This window comes from Scaptodrosophila lebanonensis, unplaced genomic scaffold, assembly GCF_003285725.1.
Source record: "Scaptodrosophila lebanonensis strain 11010-0011.00,11010-0021.00 unplaced genomic scaffold, SlebRS2 tig00000001-arrow-pilon, whole genome shotgun sequence".
Classification (NCBI taxonomy): Eukaryota; Metazoa; Arthropoda; class Insecta; order Diptera; family Drosophilidae; genus Scaptodrosophila; species Scaptodrosophila lebanonensis.
In genome coordinates, this window is record NW_022060529.1 from 9849023 (window position 1) to 9862905 (window position 13883).

Genomic DNA, 13883 nt, shown 5'->3' on the forward strand with positions numbered 1-13883 from the left:
GGCTCTAACGAATTCATTTCGTTTCCGCTGCATTCATTTGCACGTCATACACTCGCACACACACATACATATATAGTATATACACATTTATGCAGACTGATTCACACACACACACACACACAGAAACGTACGCACAGCTTGACGATGCCTGTGGCCACATACACGTTCCATTGCGGTGCGGTCGCAATTTCATTTCATTTCGCCATTGCCATTGCCATTACAGTTGCAAAGAGAGAAGAAGAGAGAAAGAGAGTGGCCGAGAGGAAAGCAGCGAGTCGTATAGTTGGGGACATTGGCAAAGTCGCACTGAACTGGACTGGCTAGCCATCATTGTGTCCACGGACAACGCGTTGATGATGACATTCCAACGAAAAGTCTACACACAAACACACACACACACACTCACGCTGTTCGGCCTGCATTCGGTCCTGTACTGTCCGGTTCAGTCCGCTGCAGTCCTGTCCGGGCAACGCTTCCGTGTGCCGTTCCGTTTCGCTGCGCGTTGTTAACCAAGCAACTTCCGAGGGTAATTAATTCAAGTATTCGCCGCTCTCGTCGTCATCGTCGTCATCGTCGTCATCGTCGCAGCCGCCGTCGCCGTCGCCATCGCCTCTGTAGTTGGCTGTTGTCAGCGTCGTTGTCTGTTTTAAACGACTTACAACTCGGATTACAATTAGACAAGCTGTTCGCTTGCACTATTTGCGCAAATAGTTAAAACGTAGCCTCCTTCTTCCACCTTCCCCCACTCTCCTACCAGAATTTTTTTGTGTATGGATTTGTGCAGCAAATGGAAATTTGCATGTTACATTGTATAGCCAGCTTCGGCTTCGACTGCGACTGCACCCGCGAGGACTATGGTGGCTGGCGGTATAGCTGGGATTGGGGCTGAGGTTGACACACATAGAAAGCAGTGCACAGCGCGACACTCTCGTTGGCCTGGGGCGTCGAAGCAGCATCAGCAGCAATACCAGTAGAGGAAGGAGCAGCGGAGGCACAGAGAAGTGGGACAAGGGCGGGCATATTTATTTACCCAGCGGTTTCATTGTAAATTTGTTAAAACATTGTTACCACTCTCTGCTCCCCAGTTTGTTCTTCTACTTGCTTAAATTCTTTTTTTGTTTGCTTGGCAATTTTTTTTTCTGTCCAAATTTAGGAGTACTTGGCGGTTCTTGTTCCCATTCTCCTATGTGTACCCTATAAAAAGGCATATTGCTAGTAATATGCAGAAAAAGTATAATATTATTAAATAGTTAGCAGTTTCTTGTATTTTCATTAAAAATATAAATGCATGCTTGTTAACTAAAGTTGATTTTTTTTATCATTTAAATTAAGCATGCCTTTGTGATGTAAAAATATATGTTATGATATTCCATTTTCGAATGTACTTGTACATGCTGCCAGATTGTTATTGGGAAAGAAACACATTATAAAACACTTGCTAGTTACTTGTATAAGTATACAAATAAAAGTAAAAGCTGTTACAAAGTGCAAAACTGTTAAAAACGGATTCATTTTTGGAAATCACTCAAATAAAATATCGTTCAGGTGTTATGAAATGTATTTATTTATAGTTAGAAATAGTTGCCACTTTCGTTTTTTGTATATTATTATCAATTATGTACTTTAAAGCTGCATTTTTAAGTCTTACACGAATGCAAGGGACTCTGTAGCTTGGTGTGCCAAACTATATCATTGTGATTTTATTTTTTGTTTGTTTGTAGTTCGTTTCTTCATTTGGTACGCTGCATTGTTGTTCCTGTTTTTGTTGCTACTGTTATTTCTTTTAGTGCTGGTGCTGCTGCATTTGCATTTCAGTTGGAATTTTTCGCATTTGCACATTGTCGCTGCTAATTTTGCTAATTTGCGTACCAAACTAATTGAGATTGTCATTGGCAGGCGTTGAGTGTGTGTTGAGTGTACGATTCTGTGTGTGTTGACATGTGCATTGTATGTGTGGGCTACAAATTGCCAGGCTCTTATGCAGGACGTTAATCATAGCCATTATTCATGTGTGTACGAGTATATGTGTGTTATGGCAGCAATGCGGCCCAAATCAAAAAGGAATCACAACTCATAAAACTTCTCGCATTACGAGAAATGAGCGCAAATAAAACAGTGGCAAAGCTGCTAAATTTCAGCCTCTGCCAGCGAGAAATCTCATCTCATTGCCGGAATAAGAAAGCGAGCCAAATCATAAAAATATATTACCCACTTTAAAGCTACACAGACACTTCATCAAGCCCACAGTTGCCGCTAAGCGAAAAGACAAACATGTAACTAAACACCAAAAATTCTCCCACATCACACAGAAACATTGGAATGACAGTGGGGCGGTCGGTCACAATAACAAAATGGCCAAACTTTAAATCATTCGTCACAAGTAGCCATGTTTCAGGGCCCTTGTTGGGTGGCCGGGAGGTTGCATGGTTGGCTAGTCGGCAGCACGGCAGGCAGGCAACGTAAGCTGTCATAAAAAATTGTCTTGAGTATTATTTTTCTCTGTGACAAGCTGCCAGCGTGCGCTGACATTCATTCAGTGGCCGGCCAGTGCCCGTCGAGCTACGCAGCATTGCAATTGTGATTGTGGCTATGTCTTATCTCACGGGCCCGGGCTCGGGATCGTTTGTCTGTCCGGTGTACCTTCTGTCTCCTTGTCTCCTTGTCTCCCATGGCAAACGTCAGCGCGGCAAAATATTTTGCTGTCCGCTAGTGGCGCTCGTTTTGTGCTTCTAATGACAAACAAAAATCAACAGTTCCGAAAAAGGTGGGAACGACAGCAAAAGCAAAAGTAGGAGCAGGACCAGCGGCAGGAGCAGCAGCGGGAGAATCTAAAATGCAAATCCGCTTTTTATTTCATGCAATTATTCTTGGTCATTGTTTTGTCGAGCGATGCCCGCCGGCGCACAGACAAGACACACATAAAATAAATTTTGTGGTCATTTGTCTTTTGTTTGACTTGGGCAAATGTTTCCCATTCCCCGCTGTCTGCCCTCACTGCTCGCTGCGTCCTCCTCCTGGTACTCTCCACTCGGCGCAGCTTGTCGTGTAAATTGGCAATGCAAAAAGGTGCGTTTTTGTTGATGGCATTTTCTCCGAGTCGCTTAGCGTGCTTCACTTAAGGGGTTTGTATATGTATGTATATATATATACACACATACACACACACGTGGAAAGCGCATTCATCATATTCTGTGCCGTTGACATTTGCAAATGTCAAATGTTTTGTTGTAGTTTTCCTTGTCGAGTTGTTGAATTCAGTTGCACTGATTGACAGCCCAAAATGTTGGCGCATATGTTGCACGACATGCTGAGTGCAGGCTGAGTTCCTCACAGCCATGTAAATGTTATGTTAATGTGTTATTGTTTAGTGCGTGAAAGTTTGTCAAGTCAAGGAGCAGCAGCCGCTGCCGCCGCCTCAAAGTATGCAACAAATGTTGCAAATGCATTACAAGTGCCGTGCATTTGCATGAACAAGCCGCCCGCTGGTCGTCTCTTGTCGCAGTCCTCGTTTGTATTTCATTAACGTACAGTTTTCCAATCGCAGCTGCACAAAAATTCAGCGCTCTCAGCAAGCTGTATGTGTGAAGATCTTGTTGCCTATGCTTCTATGGTACTCCCTAACTATTCGGGCGTATTTAAATTTGTGTTTAATGGAAAAACAATCTGAGAATTTGGGAAGACAAAGCCAACGCACGGCACTTGTCATAACAAATGTGCTGGCCTGCCACATGACAAAACATGCACATATATGCACACACACACACTTGTATATCTCCCAGTATATTTTATAAATTGCATACTCGTATGCATGTATTTTGTGGTAATTGTGTATCAGTTTACATAGCCAGCTGCATGTCAATAAGCAAACGAGTGGATTTCAATTATGACAAGATCTTAGTCATGCAATAGCCCCGTGGGTCTATGCTAGTGGGTAATGCGCATGATTTTTACCAGAGAGCTTCACATCTAGCGGCTGGCCGAATGCGAGTTTCGTCCAACGTATTCAGATTACATTCCACTATTTAGTTCAGGATTTAAATACAATAATACGAATTATCTTATGAGAATTTTTCGAGAAATAAGTGATTTGAAACAAATGTTTTCTTTATTGAAAACCGTAGTACTACAGCGGTTCAGTACCAACCAAATAAGATTATTGTACAACGGCAGGTTTTTACTGGAAGGGAATAAATCATCGTTTCAAAGAGATGTTTTTAGCACTCCTACATAACCTAATTATTAAATAATTTGTTTGATATTATAACCAGTTAACAGACATTCTAATAGCTTACAAAATAAATAATTATTTTTCTTAGCATCCGAACACGGTACCGGTGGCCACCAAAGTGGTGCCTACTAGTTCCTAAGAACAACGGGGAAAGATACGTATACATGTGTGTTGTCTATTTCTGAATAGTGTAGTTAATTGCTTTTGTGACCCAATACAATACACTAAAGGAGTTTTAATTGTTGCAATATTTTTGATTGCTTCGACAGACAGGCTCAATTTCGGGCGTTTATATATACGAGTATATTTGACATCGACTGAATTTGATTCTAATTGTATCATTGGAGATGCAATCATTATCTATATAGAATATTTACAAGTTTGTGTGCACATATTTCGAATTGGTTTGGACTTTTATAGCCAATTTAGTTTCACATTTGGCCTCCCGCTGGCCCATAATATTAATCAATGGTGCTTTCACTCCAGCGCAAGTGTGGGAATGATTAAGCGACAGCCATGTTGAATGTGTTCGTTCTTCGTTGGCCCAGAGCACGCACATTAATTTGTACATAAAGGCAGCCGATGTCTGCAACCCAACTAAATATTGGAGGATTGCGATGCCGTCTGCATGTGTGGCTAACAAAGCGCTCTAATCAATGAATCACATTAACTGATTTATGAATGCCGTCGATTTGCCACCTCTTGAAGGCTTCCAGCTGTTGAACGAATTATGACAGCTTCTTAAAAAATGATCTGTATTTTTGTTTTCAATTCTTAGTGTTTGGGGAAAGTATGACTAAAGCTTTAAAATTATAGGCAGTTTTTTTTTTGACTTTTATTAAACGTATTTTAAAACATACAAGTATGAAACTGTACAGAAGTTGTGCTGTTGATATTGTGGAATAGATGGAGCTAATTGTTGTTATACTTTTCCATTATGTTCAGATATAATTTTTACGTGATTTCTTTCTTCTGAAAGTAATAATTTTTAAAGACAAATAATTGAACAAATACTTGTATATATATGCTCTGTGAAGAAAAATGATTATAAGCTTTGAGGCAGCTCTGACAGTTTAAAGCTCTTGAGCTAGTCCCGGCCTTAAATTTCAGAAGATGTTCGGCCAAATGTGAAGTCACCCTTCGTGCACAGAAGGGCAAGCGTAAATTAGACATTTCTGCCATTAAATGGAGAGCGGCCGAGAGGCAGTCGTCCTGTCATTGTGGCCGATTGTTTGTCGGTGTTCACAGAGCGATGACGTTTTTGCTATTAGCCAAATGTCAATGCACGCCAAGCGGTAAGCACTTATAATAGATGGGATCTCGAAATGTCATCAACAACAGCACAGGAGGCGAAAATGGTGGCTAGGGGGAGGGCTGGCAGACTGGCAGACTGGCATACTGGCCAGCAATCGCCTGGCGGCTGTTGACTGTCAACTGCCAGATCAGAATAGCGACGTCGGGTTCAGAACGCAAGTTCACGTTTGGCAGCGCGCTAGCAACAAATATAAGAATGCCACTAAAGCTGCTCTGCGTCGTTTGAGTGCAGCTCGGGTGGGGATGAACGGATATACAAAAGCAATTGCAAGAGCTTACCTGCCAGCCTTTAGCTAGTCGTGACTATTGTTGTTATTGTTGCCGTGGCACCTGACAGTAAAATCTTCCTCAAGATAATTTGAATAATTTCACTGACCCCAGCCAATCACCCAAACCACTTTTCAAAAGGCGACGCCGCCGTCATTGCCGTCGTCGTTCTCGTCGTCGTCGCCGTTGTCGTCTTTGCTGACAAATGGCTTTTAAATCACCTGTCAGACTTGGTGCGTTTTTATGCGTTTTCATTTTTCCCTTTTTTTTATTCTGTTTTGCTTTTCGTCTTACAGATTTTGCATACTTAAGAAAGTTGCCAAGGTCCCTCACATAAATGTAGCTGCTAAGAAGGGTTCCTTTTGTCGCTGACTTGCCATTTGAGTTAAGGAGGAACATAGTGTTGGTCGTTGGGCAGGAGCAATCGAAATTAACAACTATTCTGGGTGAAACGCTCCCCAACTCTTTCCTCTTAATTGTCTAAAGTCTGCCAGTTTATCACGTCAGCCAATGCTAGAAGTACGTATGCGTAGCCACAAAGTAGAACCGCTGTCTGCTCTTCAGCATCATCTGCATGACGGCGTATTATCAGCAGCGGCAGCACTTTGCATGCTCCGCCAGTCACGTGGCAAGATGGCTGTTGCACTTTTTTGATGGATTAACCGGTGCTTGAGGTTGAACTGCAGCCAAACGATAAGTGAGTACATGGCAGGCCATTTCTATGAGGACGAGCTGCCACACCTGTCGGCAGCCACAGCCAGAATAAGCAGACGAGTGTAACTTTCTTGCATGTGGGGTCAGTCGTAAATTGAAAATTAATTTATTGTGCTGGCCTGCCCGCATATCTAAGGCTTTAAAGCCTCTTCTCGCAAAATGTTAAGCTCATAATAATATACATTCAACACCAGATGTCTAAGTAGAAAACGCTGTGAAAAAAGGCAAGAACTACTTACCATGCGAGACACGTCAGCGAATGATGTCCGCCATGGTAACGAAATATCCCAATTCGCACAATCCTATTAAAGCATCACGACTACTATATATGGAGTGAGTTTCTTTGTTTGTGCGCTGAAAATATGTACGAGCAATCCTCGATATGAGCGTTAGGTTCTAATTCGTGGTATCTGCAAGTTTTGTTAATTTTCCACAATAATATTTAATTAAAGAAACCTCTACATATAAGAAAATACATAACTAATCTACTGCTATAAATGAAATAATAATACCTTGTATTTATAAATTATGCTCCAAATACGCAAAAACTTATTCAAAGACTAGGCTTAAACATTAAACTTAAACTAAAATGATTGTAAAAAGAATTAAACGTTAGCGGTGCAATAATTTTTAGTCCTATGTTAAGTGTATTGGCACAGAGCCTTAAGGGAAGGAATTAGGATATGAAAGAAAATTCCAATTTTTTCAAGCTTTTGCTATACTACGAGTATAAGACTGAAATCACTTTAATGAATTTGATTTCCGCAAAGATTTCCTGGCCGCCTTTATTCTATATTCATGGCTTAACTGTACACAATACATAATGTGTATACACATTTATGGCTATTATTGATATTATGCACGAACACTCACAGATGCACACGCGCACAGCCCTTAAGCGGGAGCGTATGCAATTATTTTTGGTCTGACTAATGAAGATTAATAAACATATGTATGTATAGTATGTACGTATGTGGATGGGAGGAGAGCACGTCTTAATCAGATGGCCTTGAGTGCTTGCAATACTATATACTCAATAGTTGTGCAATTTACATGCTGTGATTTGAATAGTTGTTGTTATTATGCTGCAGCAAATACTAATATGAGTACAAACACAAACAACAGTATCGTACGCAAGGTGATTTGAGAGGCCAATTGTTGCTGGAATTGCCATTATTATTACTATTGTTATAAGTGTGTGTGCATAGTCATTGTGTCACCTATGCAGTGCGTGTGTATGGTGTATGGTCGTGCAATAAAGCGTTCAAAATATAATTTTGTAACCTCTGGCATTGCTATTGTTGGATGCTTGCTCTCAAATTATATTGCTCGAGTGCTTGATTTGCTCCATATTATTAAACTTTGCGCCCAGCAAATGTTGATACTATGTAGATAGATTGGATGTGCAACAACATCCATTTATACTATATACTATATGTATGTAAGTACTTAGCCCGATGTTAAAAGCTTATCGAAGTGGGACAAACAAATTGAAAGAGCTGCAATTGTCCATGAATGTTTGTAATGATTTCATGCACATAACATTAAATTTCATTATAACGAGTATGACATTACATTAGCATTTTGGTAAATGACTTTAGCTCAGTTTTCTGCCAGGACGGGAAATGACAAAATGCGAGTACACGAACGAAGCTCGGTAAAGTTTGTGCAGCTGCACTTCCGCCATTTGGCAAAATGTAGTACAACTATACTTGAAGAAAAGCGTGGCAGATACGCAGCGCAAACTGAAAGATAAACATTGGTCACAGCCGGGCAGCAAGCTCAGCTCAGACAGCGCCATCTTGTGTGGTGGTGGAGGGGGGTTGAGGGGGTTCGTGGGTTCGTCTGCCATCAATAGCAGAAGGCAGACGGCAAACGGGCAGTCGCGTCCACGACAATCATCGATGAATTGGAGCGATGGGCGACGGCAAAGTTTGCGGCCGACTTGGCCATCTTGTCTCGCCTTCTAGTTGTTGTTGCTGTTGTTATTATTGTTGCCCGCCGCTCGCAGTTCACTACAGTTGAGAAATTACTTATTTTTCAATTGTTGTTGGCGCAGCCGAATGGCGGAATGGCGGAATGGTGAATGGCGAATGGCGAATGGCATTGTTGTTACTGCGGCAGCCGTGCAATCTTGATTACTGTCAGTGGCAGCAGTTGTATTTAAAATTGGCTAACAAGTTGGGCGCAAAAAGAAATAGCCATGGTATGAGAATAGCAATGGGCATCGGTGTTTCTGTGGGAGTACGAGCATGGGTATGTAGTTGCAAAGGCATTTTCACTGCTCTGCTCGTTTGCTGCTTTTAACTTTTTTCATTTGCAATTGTTGTGCGCCCACTAGTGCCTGTTGCACGCCCCGACCCCCTCTCACGCCATCATCGTCGGTCCCTTTGTATACATCCTTTTCATATCAGCGAATTTCGCAATGATCTAGCCCCGTGTCCGCCGCTCGACGATTGAGCATTGTAGCCGTTGGTGCTGACTGTCATTTTGTTATTTGTTTTGTGCTGTTGTGTTTCTGTTTCTGTTTTTGGTATTTGTTGTTATATCCGTGTATTGTGCACATTTGTCCGGCAATAATTTGATGTCCATGGTACGAGTATATTGTCATTTCTAGCCAATGGCAAAATCAGTCATTGATATCGCGCGTAATAAAAAATTTGCAATTGCTTTTCTTATTGCACATCTCCTTTACTATATATGTATATTTATTTTAAAATCATTCGCCCTGCTACCCATGAAATAATCACAGTGCAGCATAGGAACCTAAGTATTTATCAGGGCTTGACAAAATGACCCACGAAATAAACTGTTTGATTGTTGCGAATAGCAAAGACAAACGGACGATCTGCCTTGAATTGTTTGCGATTTGGATTCTCAGTCATAGTGCCAGTGTCTGGTGCTAAGAAAAGAGGAAAGAAGCAGTAGTTAATAGTGTCGCTACTGAGTGCGATATCAACTTACCGGTATCCGGATCCGTTTCACAACCAGACTCATTCACATCCAAGTAGAGTTTTTGCCTGGCTTCGGAAATCTTCTGCGGTGTTTCTGAGCGTTTCAAAAATATTCCGCTTAAGTCAGCCCCAGGTTCAAATATACGCGAAATTCCCAGCTAAAAGCGTAAAGTGTTAAATTTTAAAACTAAAAATTGTAAAACACTATCTGCATATATTGTATTTGAGAAAAGGTGCACTTTAGAAATTGAAATAAATGATAAATTATATGATTTGGCAGAGAAGATATACATATAGCTATTTGTATCAAGATTCAGCCCGCTAATGAAATCAGTACTTGATATGGTAGAAATTGTCTTGATTTAAAAATGATTAATATTATAATTTTATATCAGCTTTATATAATTTGAGATCAGTTTAGACCACTTACTTTTTGTAGCGGCACTTTCAAGTCCAAATCACACTCAATTTTAAACCGGGGCAGTACTACTTCGACATCTTTCCAAATCGTTTTTGCGGCAACTTCATTTAAATCCATTTCCTGCAACTTCTGCTCCAGAGCTGGTAATCCATCTTTGTCCTGCGGCACTATGATCATCATATTTACTTCAGACTCCTCGAAGGGCAGTATTATAATTTTAGAACGCAGTGTCTTGGATTCACCATATTTGAACTGGTCCTCTTGACGCATCATCTGAATTTCCATGCGTTGTTCTGGATTGATCCAGAAGTCCTTCAGTTTAGTGCGCTCTGATGGAAAACGTTTGTCCCATTTGGCACGAAAGTAGAGCGAGTTAACGAGTATAACGCTAGTTTCATCGTTAAAAGCTGCAGGAGTCAGAAGATTACGCACTGTGTGGAAAGTTTGCATCTCTAGCCACTTGTTAACCCTATTTGCTGCATCATCCACATTGGTCAAATTTAGAACATCGGCCTGTGCATTGAAGAACTCTGCAGCAGTCTGATTGAAGTTGGGCTGCAGCTGTTCGTCGTCCTTTACGTAAAGGCGCGTGGCAAGGCGCATAGCCACACCTCGGTCGCTGCAGGTACACTCCTTGCTCCAGAACTCAGCATGTCTCTTGGCTATAACCGGCTTCTTGGCCACTCCAAGGAGTAGGCCGGCACGTAGCTCCTCAGCTGCCTTGCCATGGGCTCCCATAAAGGCAAGTGTCAGACCGCTGCGGGCGGCGGCAGGAGAAACCACCATGTTGACGAGCGGCTCCTCCTCGTTAATGGCCCGAAAGAATTTGCGTGCAAATACAATGGGACTGGCGCTGATCGGAGGCAGTATGGTACCTGCAGCCGCCATTTTGGCTAGTACGAGGGCAATAATGGCATGAGCGCCCAGATATGCTGCCAAATTAGATTCAAAATTTTCCGTAAATGTTTTCAAATATATGTTCAAATCAAATTTGATTAAATTTGCTTACCCAGCGTAGTGTTCATTGTGAGGCACTTGGAGAAACAGATGCGACTGTCACAGCGACAAGCTATTACTTTAAGACTACTCGTACAGCTGATAGATCAAGTTTAGCAAAACAATGCCACGAAATAAGCAGTTCATGATCTCATTGCTGTTGTTAAACAATAGAAACCGGTTTGGGTCCAGCACTATGGATTACATACTTTGTAAGACAAGGCATACTCGTACATGATTTATAGCGCATCTAAGAATATATGTTTTTAAAATATAAATTTCGAATAAATATAAATGAATAGCTTAGTTTTATTTGTGTATGAAGACTAAAGAAACCATCAAAATAAGGAAATGGTTAAATTCTAAAGGAAATGGTATTTTATGAAAACTTGTTGAAAAAATAACTAAATTTTCTTTAAACAGAAGTTTATTTATGTAAATTTATAAAGAAAAACTTTAATACTTTTAGTTAAATAATTTGAAATGTAGAAGAAGCTAATCAGGATCGACTTATTTTTTGCTTAGAGTTTGTTTAAAAATGGTTTGATTTGCAAAATATGATTGTCTAATGGATTTTGTCGGCTCGGTGGATATATATTTGTGGTGATCTGAGTGTAGATTTCCTAATCAATTAGGACGATTGTGAAAATTATTTAAGTAGTATGGTGAGGAATGTTTAGAATTTGCAACCATTTGCATCTAATGGTCTGGCTGTCATTTTTGCCGGTAAGCCATGATTTTTCCCAAGGTGCATTGTATACGGCTATAAATTTTCCATTGAAATTGGAATATCGATGCATTATAAATTCATTACTGTGACCCTTTCAACCTATGACAATGGTTACACAGAAAAAAACACATCAGTGGAAATGGTCAAATTGATTTGCCCAGCTTTGTGAAATGATTAAAGTTGATAATTTGATAAAAAGAGAATATGATTTGTCGATGAAAATTTTAATGCATAATAATGATTTGAAATTAATATTCATGACAACAATGTCTTTTAATGATTATTTACCAAAATTAATAAATCCATATAATGAGCATACCTATTTATTGTGAATGTAAATACAGCCTATAGCATCACTAGAAAGATCACTCGAAAATGTTAATGTTATCTTCGATGACTATTTAATTATCGCTACCCTTAAACGAGAGGCGAACCATCTCTTCTGGCCAAAAATAGTATAGGGTTAGATTTTTATATGGCTTTCTAAAATAATTAAATATTATTTTAGTCAAATAGTATTTATATTAATATAATATTGTTGTTTTATGGGGTGCAGTTCGAGAGTGCTTGGCAGGCAATGGGGAATGGAAATTTGTTCGCAGTTTCTACTTATACGCAGTCTGCGGCTGATTGTCAAATTAAACAGCGAGCATTATGTTTGTTTTTGTAATGTTGTTGTTGCATTTCTATTATACATAGTTATGCGCTTGGCTTGATTTTTTGTTATTACTGTGCAGTTGCTGTGCCAGCAACTGGGCCCTCGTGCGCCATTGTTTTTGTTTGCTCGTCTGCATCGCTGCCAATTTTTGTCTCGACTCGCAAATATTTTCAAAGCTGAAGCTGCATTGTTATTTGAATGCCTCGACTGTAAGTCAATAATGCAATGTGGTGGCATTTGTGCCAAAGCTTAAAGCTTCCTCCCCCTCAAGTCAGCGTAATTTCGTTTGCCAGGGAGTGCGACTGCGAGTGTGTGTGTGTGTGTGTTTATGCTTCTTTGAGCATTGATGTGTGTATGCTGCCATGTGCACTTGACATCTTAAAAGATGTCTGCTCGTGGAGTCCCTCTCTCTCACTATCGCATTCTCCTTCTCTTTCCCGCTTTCGCACTCTCTTTTTCGCTGTCAATTGCTCTTTCTCTAGCTCTGCAGTTACGCGTCGATTCGCGCAAATATCGCGCTTGATTGCTTCACTTATGCCCCCCGTATTTTTGCCCAATGCGTTTGTATTTATATTTCAATATCATTTGGAAAGCCCAGGGCGTACCTTGTTTTCGCTCAATTCGTGAGTGTATGTGTGCTTGTGTGTGTGTGTGCGTGTCTCGCAGTCATGCATGCATCTGTCCTGACTCACATATGCGAGTATGCATACATAGCCATTCAATCATTCATTTATTCATGCAAATGCACTTGGCTGGTGCAAATGAACAAATTTCACGTCTGATTGGAGCATTTAAGTGTGATTCGTTTAACTGCTGCGTCCATTGGCGGCTGTCGATATAATTTCATTGATTTAAGATATATGTATGTACAGCATACAGTACGCTATCGCTAATTCGGACACTCTACAGGCTCCCCCTAGACCGACTATCTTATGCAAATTTCTTTCGATTCCTATTTTATTCGCGCATATTGACAATTACATACTTGTACTTGTACAAATGTATTTACAACAAAAATAAAAAAAAATTATTCATATTTAAGTACAAACTGCAACTGCATTTCATATTGGAATGGGACGTCTTTTCAGTCCCTAATTCGCTAAATTTTCGATGTTGCCAGTGGCAAATACTTTGAAGCATAGCATATGCTTTAGTTGCTCGATATAATGAAATTATAATTGAATTTGATGAGCAATTTGATGGGCAGAGGCAGTTCGAAAAATGCCACAGGACTTGCAACAACTTTGGCCATAAGTACCATATTCAAATCGCACTAATTGTATTTTCATGAAGCGCCTCAAGGTATGCGCTGTGGTAAGCTCTTCGAATGGAAACTGCCTCTTGTGTACACCCACCACATACACGTATACGTACTATATTGCTGCTGGTGCACACCCATAAATTCCATCACTCGCATATGTGCTGGCAGTTTGAGGGAAAGCCAATGCGAAGAAATTCGACGGCATTACCAAAGTTGGAAACGCCAAATTTTCTGTATTATGCGGCTTTGCTGGCTTAGGCTACCCATGCCGTGGCTCGCAAATTAAACAATTCGAAATGAATTGAGGCGTACGTTCAAAACCGCGACAGGGCAAGTACTT

General features: G+C 40.6%; 1 protein-coding gene across 1 annotated transcript; it reads right to left on the bottom strand.

Moving 5' to 3' along the window:
- Positions 1 to 9189: 9189 nt before the first annotated feature.
- On the bottom strand, positions 9190 to 11040 carry LOC115631665 (serine protease inhibitor 42Dd). Its single transcript, XM_030528481.1, has 4 exons — positions 10908 to 11040; positions 9908 to 10830; positions 9488 to 9635; positions 9190 to 9425 (listed from the first exon to the last, which is right to left on the bottom strand). The coding sequence occupies exons 1-4, from the start codon at positions 10921 to 10923 to the stop codon at positions 9301 to 9303; spliced, it is 1212 nt and encodes a 403-aa protein (XP_030384341.1). The 5' UTR covers positions 10924 to 11040; the 3' UTR covers positions 9190 to 9300.
- Between the last annotated feature and the right edge of the window lie 2843 nt (positions 11041 to 13883).